General features: G+C 38.2%; 1 protein-coding gene across 7 annotated transcripts in view; it reads right to left on the bottom strand.

Moving 5' to 3' along the window:
* Positions 1 to 18,180, bottom strand: part of SIPA1L1 (signal induced proliferation associated 1 like 1) — a 221,629-nt gene that overhangs the window by 27,855 nt on the left and 175,594 nt on the right. For all 7 annotated transcript variants that reach the window (XM_082058409.1, XM_082058408.1, XM_082058414.1 and 4 more), the window contains 4 exons: positions 17,070 to 17,646; positions 15,681 to 15,955; positions 12,039 to 12,317; positions 2,871 to 3,020 (listed from right to left, as the gene is read on the bottom strand). In XM_082058409.1, the coding sequence (XP_081914535.1) occupies positions 2,871 to 3,020; positions 12,039 to 12,317; positions 15,681 to 15,955; positions 17,070 to 17,646 (1,281 nt within the window). The remainder of the gene's footprint in view (positions 1 to 2,870; positions 3,021 to 12,038; positions 12,318 to 15,680; positions 15,956 to 17,069; positions 17,647 to 18,180) is intronic.

The following is an 18,180-nucleotide window of genomic DNA, read 5'->3' as shown; positions in this document are numbered from 1 at the left end:
AATACACAAACCCACAATGTTTCTAATTTTACTTCATTAAAATGATTGCTCTACTAATGGAGCAGCAGGAAATGTCTTTGATGTTTCTACACGAACTGGGCTATTTAAAACCAGAACAATAAATGCAGGTGGTGCTATATTCTATGCTGCTTAAATATATAGCCCATTAGAGTATGGAGGAAGGAACCCAAAAAAAACTCAAAGGGAAAAAAAAAAAAAAACAACACAGTGACATTGTTTAAATATACATTTATATGTATGTGTCATAAGAAAAAAGTAATTATTTCGGTATTTTTTAATTTCATTGTTACATTCTACAGCCATTTATTACATATATGTACCTTCAGGTAAATGCAGGATAAGTATACAAAACAATCAAGACCAATCTGGATATTTTTGAAAGTAGTGAAATTTTTGCCTATACCCAGCTCAGGACACAGACCAATAATCTAGAAGAGACAGCAGTTACTGCTTTTACCGATGTCTGACAAGAGACTGGACTCACACCCATGCTGCCAGTCATTTAAGTCTCACAGACTTTTCAAAGCTGTCATATCATGCAATAAGAATGAAATGTAAACACAAATTATGCAGGAGAGATTTCTGGCACTGGGATATCCCAGTGACTGGCACATGGGAGCCCCAGCTTTGGAAGGTGACCTTCAGGACACAGTGCCTCCTTGTCTGCATACCTACTCCTGCCCATCCTTCTAACACCTGAACAATCAAAGGCTACAATATCTCTCCCCTATTTGAATAACATGTACAGGTTTTCCCTATTTTAACAACACATACAGGTTAATTGCTGACCAGCTCTACCTGGTACATTGAACATCACTACAGAGCTGCCCTAAATCTGTTGAGATTCATCTGAGAGACCAGAAGATGCACATGAAACTGCAAAGATTTTTAGCAGTGTGACAGACATTACTTTGTTTACTGAGGCAAGGGAAAGTTTCCTTCATAATTACATTTTTTTGTGTTTTCCATTTAGCTGGCAGAAAATGGTTAGAAAGTGCCGAGTAAATATGATTCATGTGTACAAGAACAGTATGGGAGGCAAAATGTTCTTCCTATAAGAACAGAAAATAATAGTCAGTAACTGAAGCTTAGTAAATAACTTTACTTTTTTAAAAAAAGCATCCAATAAAGAATATGCAAAGTTCACGTATTAATTACTTCTTTCATTATTCCACTTAACCAGTGTTTCCCTGTACCTAACTAAAACCTCAAAACCAAAAAGACTCTATATGCAAGGTTTCTAGGATACATCTCTTTGCTGAACTTGCAAAATGCTTGCAGAATGCTGTAGTAAACATATGTGTATAATTAACTTAAAAGATGGAGAAGGGTTGGGATGGGTGCTGATGTGCTCTGAGGCCAATTCAAAACAAAAACCCCACCTGATGCCTGAAAATCCCTTCCTAACCCAAGCAGTAATAGTTGTGATAATCTAAGGACATATGGCAGCAATACCTTTTTTTGTAGAGCAAATGACGTAGTTGGAAAAGAGCTGACAAGATATTGGGAGCACAAGCTGCTCTTCAGAATTCACATAAGTGCTGCTGGCATGGATGTGCCAGGAAGCCTGCAGTGTATAAAGAGGTTAAGTGCTTCTTCCAGCTGCAGAGCCCTGGACACACTTCTATTTAGTTTCCTTACTGCAAAGTTTAATGGGTTTAGAGCACATCTCCTTGTGTCAGTAGGACTTGAGCATGAACTTAAACAATGGCCTGAACAGGCCTGTTAGTCTCACAAGTCAAAGCCTTCATGTAGGTTTGCAGCAGAGAAGAGACGGCATCTTTGGAAAGCCACAAACTGAGCTGCAAGGACAAATCTTCAGCGCCCTGGGGCAAGAAACAGGACTTGTTCAAAAACACATGCTCAGAACAGTGTTCTCTGGACTGACATGAGCAGTGCCCCGCTACAGGCACCTGAACAGGCAAAAGATGGTGCCTTTTACTAAGCAGCTCCTGACAAAGGTATTTAATCTTACTAATAATATATTTTTTAAAACAGAGAAAGAGATACCTTCCACTTGATAAAAGACCCAACCCAGAATGAATCACACACAATGACCTGCTATGTACTCAAGAAGACTTCAGAGGGAAGCTCAGCAGTGTGAACTATCAGCAGTTTTGCCCCTTATCTTCTTTATAGGAAGTAATTTGGAATGTGGCCAACAGCTTTCCTGCTGCCAATTATTTTTTTCCCCTACTTGGAGAGGCTTGATTTATTGCTCCCTTCAGTGCTCTCTGAGAATGACACAGATTTAATTTCTTCCTGTGCAAGTTGCTCCTTACATTGACATTGGATCACTTCAGAGAGTTTGAAGATTTCTGGAAAGTTGGAAGAGCGTGCCTTAAAACAGGATGACTGTGAATATGTGAAAGAGATGCTAGCTTTGGATTAATTAGCACTTTTGTGCCTACACATCTGAAGTCTTAGTTGCACTCAACACTACTTTGCTTCAACTACTAGCACAGAATGCTAAAGTCCCAAACCTTTCACTTTTTTAATTTTAGAATCTCAACCTGTGAAATGAAGCAATTTGCAACATGAAACCAGTAGCTTTAATGAAGATTTTTAATACATAAAGGTTCCTTTGTATCATAACCTGAGCAATTGTAGACTAGGATCAGAGAGAGGTTAAGTAGCAAAGGGAAGAGGTGGAAGCAGGGTTTTTTTTAAACTTCTTCAAGAAGCATGACAATGATATTTGAGAATAAACGTGTTTTTAATGCGTGCAAATGACAGCTGACAGGAGGCTGTCTAAGCACTCCTTTAGTTTAACATACATACATTACAACAAATGGAACAGAGAACAAAAACCCCGCCTGAAAAGAATACGAAAAAAGTCTGGTGCCTACCCTTCTGGCATAGATTTTTGTCTGTATGTGCCCCCACCAGATCCAGTCTCACTTGAGGATGATAAGTTGCTTGGAGAATTGCGGCACTGCTGCGATCTTGCTAAGGCAATGGATGAAACCGTGACGTAGACATCAGAACCTGGAGACAACCTGTTCAGGGCAAGTGAACCAGTCAATCAGCAGTATCAAACAGCAATATCATAGTGCAAAGCATGATGGACAACATCATGCAAATCATCACATCAGCAAAGAACATGGCACCATGGAGACAGAAATGAAGTCAGTTGAAGGATCAGACATTTTCCCCTGATTAATCTGTTGGGAACAGTGGAAAGTCAACTGTACAAAGCTGGATGCAGGGAGTAAATACAGAGGCAAGCGTGGGAGGAAAATGCCAGGACACACTGGGAACACGACCCAGTTTCTGAAGTCCTGATTTGGTTTTACAGATTGCTTATAAGGAATAATGGAGCATGTCATTCCTCACCCAAATACCAAACAGAACAAAATATTTCTAACTCTCTGTCCTGGTTTTGTTAAAAACAAGTTTCTCTTTCAGTGAATTTTGCCTGTCAGCTAAAGCCTTCATATTAACTGCATTTTCCTGGAGAACCAGACACATGTTTTGGTAAACCTAGCAATGGAATGCAAACATATTGACAAACATGGATGGACATCTCGTGAGAGGGGCAACGAGAAACCGGTGACCAAGAAACTGACCAAATGTGTATAACATTCCATTCACGTGAATACTTCATATAAAAGTGGGAGATCACGAGGATCTCGTCCCTTTTGCCTTTTTGCCTTTTCCCTTCTGCTTATGGCCGACATTAGGAGAGGACCTTGCTAGTCGTCCCTGCGAACTGAGGCCTAGTGACAGACTGAATCCAGCTCCACTTGGTTGCAGAGTCTAATCCAGGACTTTGGGTGCCGGCTCTGCAGTTGCTGAGACTTTCAAGATTGGTTTTGTATATTTTGTATTATTTTCTCTATTCTTATTAGTAGCATTAGTAAAACATCTTTAATTTTTTCCAACTCTCTTCTCTCTGTCCTTCTCTCCCTCCCGATCGCCTGTCCTGAGTGGGAAGGGGGGAGAGGGAGGGGCAAAAGGGAGAAGTAGGGGGGGGGGGGCGGGGAGAGGAGGTTAACAATACATCTGCCAGGGTTTTATTGTCACCCCGCAATCTAACCCTCGACACTCTCAAAACAAACTCTTGCCTGGAATTTAAACTAACTGTAGTAAGCTGTCTATGCAAAATCTTCCAAGAGCATCAAGCTTACCTCTATGCCACCAAACTTGCCCACGTTATATCACAAGGGCTAAAAAATGCATTTTTTTAAAGACAGACTTTAAAATCCCCCCCCTAGAAACTTAACGTTCTAATATAAAACTATCTCAACATATCAGAACTCTGTTTGAAAATACAGACCTGAGTCATATTAAGCTGCCTTCTCTTAGAATAACCACACACCAAATAAATGTGCTAGAAATGCAACACATGCACCTGGGCAGAATGGCTAGAAGCAGCAGGCTTGTACTGCTCAACTTGTATATCCTGTTCTGTAGTTGAATGCTTTTTCAGATCATTTTCTGCTTTGTGCATTTTGTTTCCCAAACCCCAACTGAATTGCTGCTGGTAGCTAGTTTTTTGTTCTACTCAGTGGTGACTGAAGCTATTCAGAACTTCTGCAGTGATTTAAGTGGAATTTGAATTAGACCATCCAGGAACATCAAAATCCTCCTGTGAACACAAACCTTTACTCATTTTAATTAGGAAAAATATGATAACTTACACAAGTTAAATAGCAATTTTACATTTAAAAAAATGCATATTGACTTCAATGAAAAATACAGATGGTTGCCTCAGTACACAATTTGGGTCCGGGGATTTACAAGATCCTAGCCTAGCCACTTAATCTGTATCTGTAAAGAGTGGCAGATTTTAATCAGCTCTCACCACAATATTGTAAGGACTTGAGAAGTTCAAAAACTCTTTTGAAAATGAAAAAAAGCATTGCATGACTAATGTTACTTATATATGTCTATATATCTAAAGAGAGTGCGTGTGTGTATAAATATATATCTATATCTCAAATGTGCTTTTTCTCCCCTCAGTATTTTGCTAAAAGGCAGTGCACTAACAAAATCTTAAAAGGAAGGAACAGTAGGACTGGACCAAACATGTTGATCATCTGGAATTTCATAAAGCACATATCACAAATAGTAACTCATTTACCCAGACAGGAAATGAACGATCAAACACCCAAGTCTCACAAGCACCACACTAAATCCAGTAATTCCTTTTTAGTCTACCAAACTGAATTTAACTTATTTAACATTTATCAAGCAACAATTCTGAAATATTTGGTTGCAACAAAGACAGTTCAAGAGTTGGAAACTTGAGAAGCCATGAGCAAAGCAGTTCATTTTCCCAGCAGAACTCTTATGAAGAGAAAAAAAAATAGGTCTACCAACAAAAAGATGTGCTTTCAATAGCACTCACCCATCTGTATAGGCACACACAGTTCAATTCAGTTATACTTGCAGAGCAATACGCAGTTTAAAAGTATGACCTTTTTTCCCAATACTAAATTACAATTTATGGCATGGAAACCAATTGCTTCTCAAATAATTTCTGTAAAACAATTTCCTGTTGGGGAATGCTTACATTTTCACTTCAAATCCAGCTATGCCTCTTCTTTAATTCCTGTGCCTTACCAAAAAGTGACAACACCGTTCAGAAAGAACATCAAGATTTCAGAACTATGTCAGAGAGTTATAACTGATTTACAAAGAAGAAAGACCTCAAGGGCAAACTAAATTGTATTATAAATGTGGCCTGAAGAACAGCAATGAACAACCAGACATTTAGGACATCCTATTATTTAAAGCAGCAATACATTTTGTTGGTACAGTTCACAATAGCACCAAAAAGCCATTAATAGCAAAATATATTAAGTTGATGTGAAACGTATAAATAAGACAAGAGAACTTTAGAGTAAATTAGTTCGAATTGACTTTTTGGGCTGCTTTGAAATCTGTTGATGAAAGGCACTTCCCAAGAAGAAAGGAGTATTGTGTTAGCAGTATGTCCCTATAGTTAAGATATTTGGTGCTTGTCTTTTATTTATAATTAAAATCCAAGCTAAAACAAGCTATTATCTATTTCAAAAGACAGCTTTAAAAAGAATTTCCAAAATGTTTAAGTGCATGACTGCCATAATTGAATTTAAAAATAGGCCAAGCGTCCATTGCATTAAACAGATACAATTACACTGCAGTCAATTGAACTGGGATTATACCATGCATGATTTAATTCTAACAGATCTTGCTCATCCTGAAAGGACTGGTTGAGTCTTGCCAAGTATGGGAAGAAAATCTTCTTTTGTGAAGGCAGTGAGTAGGATGGACAGACATTTATTTTGTTTAGCATGACAACACAGACATCAGAAGCATCCATCTTGCTCTTAATAAATTAATTTCCATGTTATTAGTTATAATTTTCCCCATGTCTTTAGTATGCATAGGCATCTAATATACACATCATAAGAAAAACGTCAGTCTAGCACACTTTGTGCCTGCGGCCTGAAGCAGTCTTCAGTTGTAGGATGACCCACAGGTGCCTCCTCCCTTAGGACCTCTGCCCCACGCAGTTTGGTTTTGTGATACAACTTCTCCTGCAAGAGCCGCACGGCTCAGCAGAGAAGGTGGTGCGGGCCGGCAGAAGGGAAGGGGCGGCCTTAGAGTCAAGGCATCACTGCGCTGACTTGGCAAACAGAATCCTGCTCTTGCTCTTGCTGCGGCACTCCAATATCGCCACTGGCACATTTGTTAAAGAAAATTTTCCATTCATTGTCACTAATCGCACGTTTCTCAAAGGCCTTATTTGATTCCAAAGCCTGATTTACTTCTGAGATTTAAACTTACCAAAGTAGCTGAAGTCAACTGAAGCTGTAATTTGAATATATAAAAAATTAACAATGCTGGGCACACTTCCAAATACAAGATGCCTAAAATAGGACACAGCAAATGATCAGAACATAATTTCTCTCTCTGCCTTTGTTCTTAATCTGAAGAGGGCCAATGACATCTCTTCTCATGCAAGAGTTTTGAAAATTAAGTTTAATTAATACCCATGAAGCATTCAGAAACTATAGTAATGGGCACCACTGTAAAGCTTTGAGAGGAATTAATAATTGCATCTTTACAGTAGGATTTGAATACCATCCAGTAAATAAGGGATAGAGTAATGAAGAGGAAAATAAAATATTAAATAGCTCTTCTTTAATGAGCTGCATCCACTGTGTGAACTGAATGAGGCAGATGTCCTCTATTAAAAGAATTTCTCATAACTTAATCAAAGGAAGTATCAGAAAATATGATTACACAAGAGTTCTGAATAAAATCGCACAGCAAATCTTAATTCTGGCATGTTTACTTTCCACGTATTTGATTTTTGCAACCCTGATAACACTGTGAGATGTAACAGTTCTCTGAAAACACTGATTCAATGCTCTCACATTAAAAAGGAAACAAACCATTCAAAAAGGAAAAACAGAGCATTAGCAATTTTGGGGAAGGGGATAGCAAATGAAACAGAAAATGCAATTATGCTGTCATATTGTACCTTCTCACAACACGCTGTATACTTTCTCAAATATTTTTCTTCAATTTGATCATTGCATTTCAGAAAACACGTATTATAACAAGAAAAGATAGAGGAAGGCAACAGGATAACCAGATGGCTTTTGCATGAAAAAAACAGTGAAGAGGCCATACGGCTCTAGATTATAGAGAATATCATCATATCTGCTCAAATCTGTCCAAACGTGAATTATATTGGATCAAGCAAACAAAATCATTATTCATTATGCCTTATGACAAAAAAAATAAGTAGGAGACCTGGAACTATCAAGAAACCAATTAGCAGGTAGCTGGATGAGAAGATCCCATCCACAGCTGTTGAACACAGCAGAACAGCTGCATCTGGCTCTGGGTGACCTTACAGAGCAGCCAGCAGGGAGCTGGTGAGGAGTCTTCCTTTACACCCTAAGCATTCCTTATGCTTTTCCCTGGTCCCTGCTGATGGCCACTGTCAAACAAGAGACCAACTCTTGACATGACAAAGCATGGCACCTCTCAGATGTTTCTGGAATACAAGAGTTTGGCCATACAGCCAGGTGTACCAACAAACCTTTGATTTTCCACTGCTACATCCAGCTCTAGGTCCTGGTGCCAGTAGGAAACGCATAATACATAATCTCATGTTAGTATGTGTTTTAATTTGAAGAATTAAACAAGTTACGGAAACTTTAGAATACAAATCTTCAAACCCTGTGAGGCAGGCAACTGACATGCTACATCACTCACTTGGCAGGTGGCAAGATGAGCACAGACACTTGCTTGTTCATATTAGGAAAAACGTCACTGATCCAAGCTAAACAGCAGCAGATTAGGGTATTTATATAATATGGGAACAGTTTGAACTAGAATCTATCTGCAGGAATTAACCTATAAACTACTGCTGGCACACTTACTGTTGCTGACTACACACAGGCATCGTTCAAAGAATTACGAAGTTTTAGGGCAAGACTGTGCTTGAAAGTCCTTGGTAAGACCTAATACCAATCTTAATGAATATTGTTTTAATACTTCCATACTGTGGAATTTTACAGCCAGTGCCTAACTGCAGTCATGCCATAATTCACTTTTTCATTTGGTTTAAAATCTTGACTGTGCTCAGAAATTTTCTAATTGCGGCCTTGAGCTTTCATCCAGCACAGCACTGAAGCGCACAAGTCCCCCAGTGTGCCTTGCTCACTAGATTTCTCACTTTTCAAATGTTTGTTGAATCAAGTTTTAGTTAAGACTGGTTCCAGTTTTCAGCAAATTAAGAAGATATTATCATCTAATGCTATCTTATGTCCTTTCCCTGCACATTTCTTTCTTAATAAAGTCTGGAAACAAAGCATACGAAATAAAAACTGAAAATTGAGCGGGGAAAAAAAATATCAATAATATCTTCTCCAATAACATTAGCTCTAGCATACTTCACATATATATGCTTTATGGTTGTTTTCCTTAATGTATCACACTGATATTTATTCTGGGTTATAGGCTATGTAGTGTCCCATTTGGACTAATTAATGTCATGAAAGAAGCCATAACTTGGAATTTACTGCATTTATATTATTTGATTTTTCAGTCTTAATGTTGCAGTAACATTAGAGATTTATTTTAAAATTTATAAAGTTTTGGGTTATGTCTCCTGCCCACAAATGTGCAGATCAATCATGAATACATTCAAGAACCTGGAATACTATGAGAAATAGGGAGAATTTTAGTATAAGCCAGTGAGTTGGATGCATGAGAACAATCCAATGAAGACAAATTTAAGCACAGGATTGGGCACTTGCCTGTCTTCTCAGGATCATGGACTGCCAGGCTCCCACCTACAGCAGCAGTCTCCATAAGGAGGCAAGATGATTTCACGTATGCAAAGCGAAAAGCTCCTGTTCTCAGGACTGGTAATGCAGCTTTTATTTATTTTTAACATAGTTAAATGGAATAAAGATAAAATATCAACAGGGGTCATGTTTGTAATCCTGTTAATTAGAGAGCCCTTTGTGGATCACAGGGACCACCATTTCTAGATCTCAGTACCCACAACTACCAGGTTACCCTTGGTCCTCCATCTCTCCAACCAACCGAGAGCTGAGCAAAGAACAGATCACAGGGAGCAAAGCGCAGCAGCATTGCTGCCACCTGTGCCAGAACACACAGATTCCAGCACCTCCTCACAGGGATCTTTATGCTATGGGAAGTATGAAAGTTAGCAGTGAAAATTTAAATTAGACAGTAATTAAGAGAGGCTATGAAAATCTCACCTGGGTTGATTTTAGAGATTTTATACAGTAAGGACAGAAGTATCTGAGTTTCCCCAAAAGCACTTCTTTTATCATGCAGAGAAAAGACAAATGAAGCTTGGAGCGAGCTTATTGTTTGTGTGTGTTTTTCTGGTTTTGTTTCTCGCCCTCCCCCCACTATTCCTTTAAAATGACAAAAATGTATTTTTCTTCACTTTAACTGGAAATATGTTAACCTTATGAAGCTGCTGCTATATTTAAACTTGATCCAGCCAACAGTAACATGCTTAGCAGACCAAAAAGATAAGAGAGGAGCCATTTTTCAGGCATCAGAAAAAAACTCCCAGCCAAACTTAAAAGCTACTTTGATTATACACTTTTAAGGATGAAAAGATCCCATAGGATCCTTTTTGAATAACAATAAAAAATACTTAAAAGAATGTCTAGAGGAGGAAAACCCTAGCTATATACCTTGAAAATAATGGAAATGAACAAAGTTTCACTTTTTGAAAACAAATACTGAGTATATGAAAATGTAATTTTCACTTTGCAAACATTTGTCAGGCCATAACCCTCTCTAGAAGCATCCAATAACTGGATAAATCCTGGATGCTTTAGGCATGCAAGGCTGCCCACATAGAATTTTATGCACAAGAAAAACACAGTTAATAATACTGCATTTCTCAGTACAGCCAAAGGCTCATGCTCCTCGGCACAAGGAGACTTGAGACTCCAGACAAAACTCTTTGGTTAATACCATGAAGAGATGGAAGTGCCTGTAAAAACCTGCAACCTAAATGAATTTTACCTTCTGCCACTGCCTTTAACTTTGTGCAGGTATTACTGCACTTTCCATTGTTGCAGAGTGAGAGTCTACAGCACTGGAGAGAGCAAAAAAAACCCAACACCCCAAGTTCTACTCCTTCAAATTCAGGATCTGTCCATCTTCAGCTGTAACAGACAGATATGGACTGAAGCCATGCAATTTTTATGTTGGTCCAAATACACCGTTAGAGAGCTAAGTCCAGTGTCTCACTGGCTTCTGCAGCCTTTTTCACAGATAATCTCATCAAGTTGTCTGTGAAATTATTATTACTGCTTTCAGTGTTGCAAATTTTCTTTTGCAACTCACACTGATGGGAGCTTTAAGTTATACATCTCTTGAACTTACATAAAGCCACAACGGGGGGGCACTCTCTAATCAGTTTGAGTGCAGAAGTATGATAGTGTCTAATGAAAAAAAAAAAAGTCCTTAGCAACGATTATAAATTCTTAACAAGGTGTCCTACACAGTCGTTTCAATTTCACCTTGGTAGTTTCTTAGTCTAGGCTGTACCGTCTTTGAACATTTTACTTCTTATCCCCAGTTCTTCAGGATGTGAAAAATCCTTTAATTTAAATTATTAGAATCCTCTTAAAGTTTTCTATAATATGCATTTTATTTCCACTGCTCTATATATCCTTCAGTAACATAAAGCACAATCTCTACAGGTTTTTTTTTTAAGGAATTGTCCAAAATAAAAACCAGAAGCTATAAGCTTGTTTCCCTCAACAGATGTTTTTGCAAATGCAGACACAGTGGCAGATTTGTGTAGATAATCAAAACAACGCCAATTCATTAGAATACTATAAAACACATTTTTTTCCATGACAGAATGCAAATAGTGTGACAGGATGTGCTCAATACATTTACATTAACAATAATTGCTTTCTTGTTTGTTGAGCGCACACACAGAGAAAACACAAAACAAGACAAAACCAAAAAACAAACAAACCCCAAGCCACCCTGGAAAAATGCAAACTTAAAATAACCTCTTCGAGCTTAAAAAGTCTGAAAACTTCACAATCAGATAAATATGCTTCCTGTGCCGGTCAGAATTTTCTTGCTGAACACCCCGTTAGATGCTATTTCTGCCTTGTGAGCTTCAGGTGATTCTGCCCAGTCCATGAACAAGCTAAAATTTCCATTCATTTCTTCGAAATGCAGAAGTTCATGAACACTTGGATCTAAAACTTTGACTGTAACTCATGTAAAACTTAAATAACAATACAGTATTTTTGGAATACCATCCAACACAGGGCCACATAGCCTAACAATCCTGTAACACTTCATTTTGTGGTTAATCATGCCAGGAAAGGTATTTCCTTTTGGCTAATGTTTTGCTCATGTTCACGTTACCTTTTAACTAATTAAAGTCTAGATTAAAAGCAGTCTTCAGATACTTAGATAAATCTATAGTGCTTTTTTTCAGACAAGACTCTGTGCAGCAATAAAAAGCCATTTGTGAAGAAGACACATACCTCCGGCTCTCCAGCGGGCGCCCATCACTAGAGATGCTTCGGGGGATGTTGGCTGCTCGTTCCGGCGGTGGCATTTTCCCTTCTCCTTTCCCAGCACCAATCCTAGATGTTACTGGACTTTGCATTTGGGATGGTACCTGAGTCACATGAGGCCCCTGTCCTTTGCTTGCATTTCGTTGCCATTTGTTATTATTTCTGAAGGGAAATTTGAATTCATACGACATTCCTTCATTCACTTTGTATTCCATCACTGGCATACAGTAGTTTTCTGAAGAACTCCTGGAAATGAAGAAATTTAACATGCTGCTGCTATTAATAAATTAAATAAATAAATAAATATGTCTCCTGTTCACAAGGATAGAGATCTGAAGACAGAGCTGAATCAATTCTACAAAACAGTAAATGTAGTATTTTGGTTTTTAGAAACATGTATTTAACAAATTTTGATACTCTTTATCTGATTACTGGGTTATAAAAGCTAAAAAATCTGCCAGAAGGGTATCCTCCCTTTCCTAATTTGAAAAGTCATGCATTTTAGACAAATGAGACCTGAAATGTTTGTTCTTTTTGAGATAAATCTTTCTGATGCACAGATATCCATGAAAAGACAAGATTACCGTGAAACAATGCATTACACTTTATTTTCAAACATATTTAGCTTTGGAGAACCTCAGTTGATAAATCTGTACATTATGAAAACAAAACACTTGCTAAAAATCGTAGATGCCAAGCCCGAAAGATGCCCTTTGCTTTCTGAGGACATACGGGAATCAGACAGCACAAAAACTGGAGTAAAACAGGATATAAACTAATGCAGTCCACGTAAGACACAGGACAAACTCCTGCATATATTTAAAATGAGAGATTTGGAAAGTAGATGTGACCTTCATCTTCTGTGAGGCTAATTCTGGTATTTCTCTTGACAAACGTATATACCTCTACTTAAGTGATTTTTTTATTGTGATTACTTGATCTACACAGACCAGTATCCAACGAGAAGGAAAAACAAACAATCAGAGCAAAATTTTCTAGCTCTTCCTCCAAGTGATTACACCGTTAGTACTGATAATTATCAATATCTCTTGCAAGCAAAAATCCAAAACAAAACAGATCACGTGTTATCTGGCTATGCAGACATCACCAAGTGGTGCAGTCTAACAGAAGCAGACAAAGTGAAACAGTCGGTGCTGAGGTCTTGCTGTCTACAATATACACATTTTGTGGTTTTCCTTTGGCCTATGCTCTGGTCTTGACCTGCAAATGAAATTAGCAGTCGGAAGGCACGAGGTGTGCTTCTGAAGTACGTGTAGTTCAGCTTCACCTGAAAGGAAATGTTTGTGTGCTCCCAGGACACTCTGATGTGAACCACCGCATGGTAGTTGGGGATGATCAGCAGATTTGTTTTCAAAGTCCCCTCACAACCTAACTAAAATCTTGATACCCTTGTTTTTTCTATTTAACGTCTCTGCTACTGTTTTCCTTGTGACTGTACACTTCAATAGTTTGGGTCTCTTTTTTTTTTTTTTCCCTTCTTTCTTCAGACACATTATAGTCACATTTTAAGAAGCAAGAATACACCATCTCCTCTTGCTGCTTTGTCCTTAACTTCATGGTCAGCAACCAGTCCACTAAATGAGTTCAGTGGCAATGTTTTAGTGACTGTCTTTTATTAGAGATATAACCATAACAAGGTCTGCCTCTGGGTAAGGGCATTAGATTGTGCATCAGGGTATTTGGACCTATTTTTGTATCTGCTACTGACCTTGTACATGTGCTTGTGGCAAGTCACCTTATCTAACGGCACCCCTGCTCTTCCTCCAACTTAATGCCAATCAATTTATTAGGATAGGGACTGCTTCTTATAGAAATGTATTATACCAAGCAGAACCGATCTTTACTTTAGTTATGGTCTATAGAAGATACTGTAGTAGAAATATTGAATGACCTCCAGAGGACACACTGAAAGGACTTCAATTTTGGAAAAATGATTGTCAAAAGAGAAATTGCTTTGTGCAGATACTGAAGTCTCTAGTAAAATACATAGAATAGCTACAAATTCAAGACAGTTCCTAAACCTTAATGGTTTTAGACATAGCAAGCAGGATAAAGAGTTGCTTTATGAAATGTTATAACTGGGTAATAACCCACCATGAACATTTGCTCACTACAAGACAACAACAAAACTCACTGATGCTGACTACACTATTTCAAAAAGTGCAGTAACTTCTCCTATTGCTATGTGTTTGGATACACTAAAGCTAAGCCTGCTTTTGGCTGTACTTAATATAGTTCAGGAATAATAGGATCTGTGCTTTCCACATAGATTTTTCTGCTCTAATCCTTTTGCTATGATTGCAGCTGAACTTCCATTTCCTCAGGCTGCTAAATACTGTATAAAAGCTTTCCAAATACCTCATGGGTGACCTTCTGCCATTGCTCATTTTAATCCCTGACATGTATTCAATTTTCCACTGACAACTAAAGGACAAATAAAACTTCTTTTCTCTCTGCTCCTGTTTTGCAACCAGTTAAAAAAGGAGTTAATATGGCTCACAGTGAAAACAAACATGGATTCTTCTTTTACGCAAGTACAAGGTCTTTGCTCAGAGACACAATTTCATATCAATGTAATAAATATGCACGTAAGCTCAGCCCCAACCTAAAATATACAAAGATTTAGCATCTACCTCTACAAAGATAATGCCTGATTAGAAAACTGCAGCACAAAACACTGTCTCAGTCTCATAATGCAAGGAACACAGTGATAACTGTATTTGCTTGTTCTTAGCAAATCTAGCACAAACTTTGAGCTAGCTTGCAGGCAATTTTACTCTATTAAAGATCATTCCATTTAAATTATATAGCATTTTCAAGATACTAATACAGGATGTCAGGAATATCAGAATAACATTCAACGATGCGGCTGAGCAGTACAAATTCTAAAAAGCTTTCACGTGAATTCCAGAAAAATAGAGGGACTTAAAGTCCCATTTAGAAAAAAACCACGTATTACTGTTTCTTTATGATCAAGCAATATTTTAAAGCTATAAAAGCAATAACACAGTTGACACAAGCCTCAGGCTTAAAACGGATAGGAAATAAGAGAGATGCCTCAAGACCTACTACTGAGTAAAGAAGAACTACAATTTGCAGCAATTTGTCTGGCTAGATCCATACCTTTGATATACTTTCATCATTTACAGCTTTTCTTATTTGTGAAAGTAGAAGAATGTAAGTCTATTTATTCAGAGCTTTCAGGAATTACATCGACAGACATTGCAAATTACTAAATGGGAAAGTATGGAGGGAAATGTACAATTAATTTTGATGCATCATAAATACAAAACAGTCAACAAAAGCTGTTTGATTTCCATGTTAAATTCCATGGAATTTAAAAGATACACAAGGTTCTTCACATATTTTATTAGACTGTGGTATTCCATAAATATTTTGTGGGGCCTGGAGTCTGAATATAAGCAATTTTTTCCTGCCCTCTTCTTTCACCTTTACAATACTAGATGCTGTATTATAACTATGTCATGGTATTTGGAGGTTAACATTTATTCTCTTGTATTTCTTTCCCCACCCTGACCCCACAAATCAATATATAATTTCAAATCAAATGTAGCTATTACACAATACCTGCGCGGTGTGCAGTCCTCATACGGAGGGACGATAACGACCTTCACTGTTACTGATGTTCTCAGAAGATCAATCATTTGCTCGTGGCTGAGAGTGGCCACAGCCACCTTGCAGATCTCCACCAGCCGGCTGCCTTGGCGCAGACCTGCTTGCCACGCGTAGCCGTAGGGCTCAACATCTGCCACGATGCCTTCATAGTTCACGTGGAAGCCAAGCTGACCCAGACCGTTCCGACGCAGAGTCATTTCCACTGTTTCGCAGCCCTTAGACACAAGCTGACAATTGAAATGAAGACAAAGCTTAATGCAAGGAGAGATCTTCAGTGCTAACAGAGGCTTAAGGGCTCCATTTTTGTACAATCAATCAACTCCCAAGACCAATGGTGGGACACGATCAAGAAATATGTATCTCAGTCCTGGGTACATAATCAGCTGAAATGTGTGTTGTCACTGAAACGAATATTTTCAGTACAGTCTGGTTATCCAAGTTCTGCCTTGAAGCTTTTACTGAAACCACAGGAATTTTAGAAGATACATGGCAGCACACAATAGAAAAACACATGGTGTTATGCAAGCATCTCTACTTCATCTTTTATGCATTAATAACCAAGCAACCACTCTACATTTCTGGCTGTTTCAGTAAACTGCAAGACTACTTTCAGTCAGAATGCGGTGGCGTACAGTTTCTAGGCACAGTGCAGTGGAGTCTGTGCCAACTCTTCCATGTACCATGAGAGCAATTTAACAGTGCCTGGTTTTCCCTTTTTCCTGGTCATTATACAACTACAGTTGTGAAATTACAGGAAAGACAGTGAAACATAACACATTCTTTCCTAACTTAACTGGATAAAAAATGAGCACAGACAGATGTTTTAAGAACAGATAACATGATTCACTGTATTTTTAGTTTATCACATGCATTCAGAGAATGAATATCTGAAGGTTGCAATAGGGTTTGGGACTGCACCCTGCTGACAACATAATAAGTCAGTCTCAAAGATATTACAACTTCATCTGAAACAAGACACAACAAGTCTATAAAAACACAGAAAGGGAAGGAAAACAAGGAAAAGAAATAAGGTGACATTTCTGTACTTACTGTGCAGGAGCAATTTATGCACCTGAAGGCTCTGCCTTTTTTTTTTTTTTTTTTAATATATAGAGGCATTTTGACACACACAGAGCCAGCTGAGGTTGCCTGATATGTGATAAAAGTGAAAGCAATATTGGATTTTGAGAAATAAAAGCAGGACAGTCCTTATAGATGTCATGATAAACAATTAGAATAGTTTTAGGGATCTCAAGCATTACTTAAACGGAAGCCTTATTTGGCAGCAGGGCAAGAGAAGAATGTAAAGAAGGGGAACCAAACAAGAAAACACATTCTAACCTCCAGCCTTTTGACGATCTCTTTGATATCATCAATGTTGCTGATGAAGCTCTCCAGAGAAACACATTCACCTCTCTCATAGAATATTTTGATATTTGTGTCGGTTGAAGTCCATCCTATCACATCTCGACAGGAGCAATTGAACACCACACTTTTCGTGTCCTGTTCAATGAGGACTACAAACTCATTAGAGATGCCCAGGAGACAGTCTATTTCCATACCCTTGCTGTAGTCTTTTGCATGGACACTCCATACAATAGCACCAGAGCTATAGATCTCTGCTCCTGGATAAGGCTTGGACTTTTCTTTCTTTTTTGAAGCAAGCGAGATGAAGGGGAACTTGCCAGAAGGGTCAATAGGTGTGTTGGTGACATTCTTCTCTGCCAAGTCTTTCAAGTACTCTTGACGGGTCCTCGTGGCCATCGCACGAAACTTTTCTGATTTATGAGCAGCATTCTCTGCATTAATGACTTTGGCTAGTAAGAAGTCCCTGAAAACATTTGATTTAGGAAACGTGACACCTTTTGGAATAGGTGGTCCAAAGGATGGTACATCTCTGGATCTTGTCACAGCGACACTAAAAGAAATAAAAGAAAAATAAGCAGAGTGTTTCACTGCAATGCAAATTCAGCAGTGTTTGAATACAGAAAAATACATTTCCTTTTTTTCCTTAACCCCTCAATCTATCTTTCTTTTTCTCAGCAACGTACCCATAATTATATTTTAATCTTGCCAGTGTGGAGATTATGTGCCCCTTATTGTACAAAGAGAAGGCCACTTATTTTTGCATCCAGCTTAAACAGAGCTTCAAGTACAAAATTGTGCGTTTACCTCACACTACTGATTTTTAAATCTCTGGATCAACAACTGCAATAGCTGATATTGCATGCTAGTGATAGAGGCAGACTCCAAAAATACTAGAAATAACCAATTTCTTAGAAGTTTGGAGACAGAAATAGATGCTTTCTTTTTCAACTGTTCCTTTTAGTTTCTGTACCAAGCTATGGACTTCCAAGAAGATTGCCTTAGACAATGCCGACAAGCTTCACTATTTTCCCACGTCAATTCTCTTTTGATAAAAAGTGGATGAGAACTATTTGGCATCACTGAA

Source organism: Streptopelia decaocto (genome assembly GCF_964273445.1).
Source record: "Streptopelia decaocto genome assembly, chromosome: 7".
Lineage (NCBI taxonomy): Eukaryota > Metazoa > Chordata > Aves > Columbiformes > Columbidae > Streptopelia > Streptopelia decaocto.
Note: the sequence above shows the minus strand (reverse complement) of the source record. Positions and strands in the feature narration are given on the sequence as shown.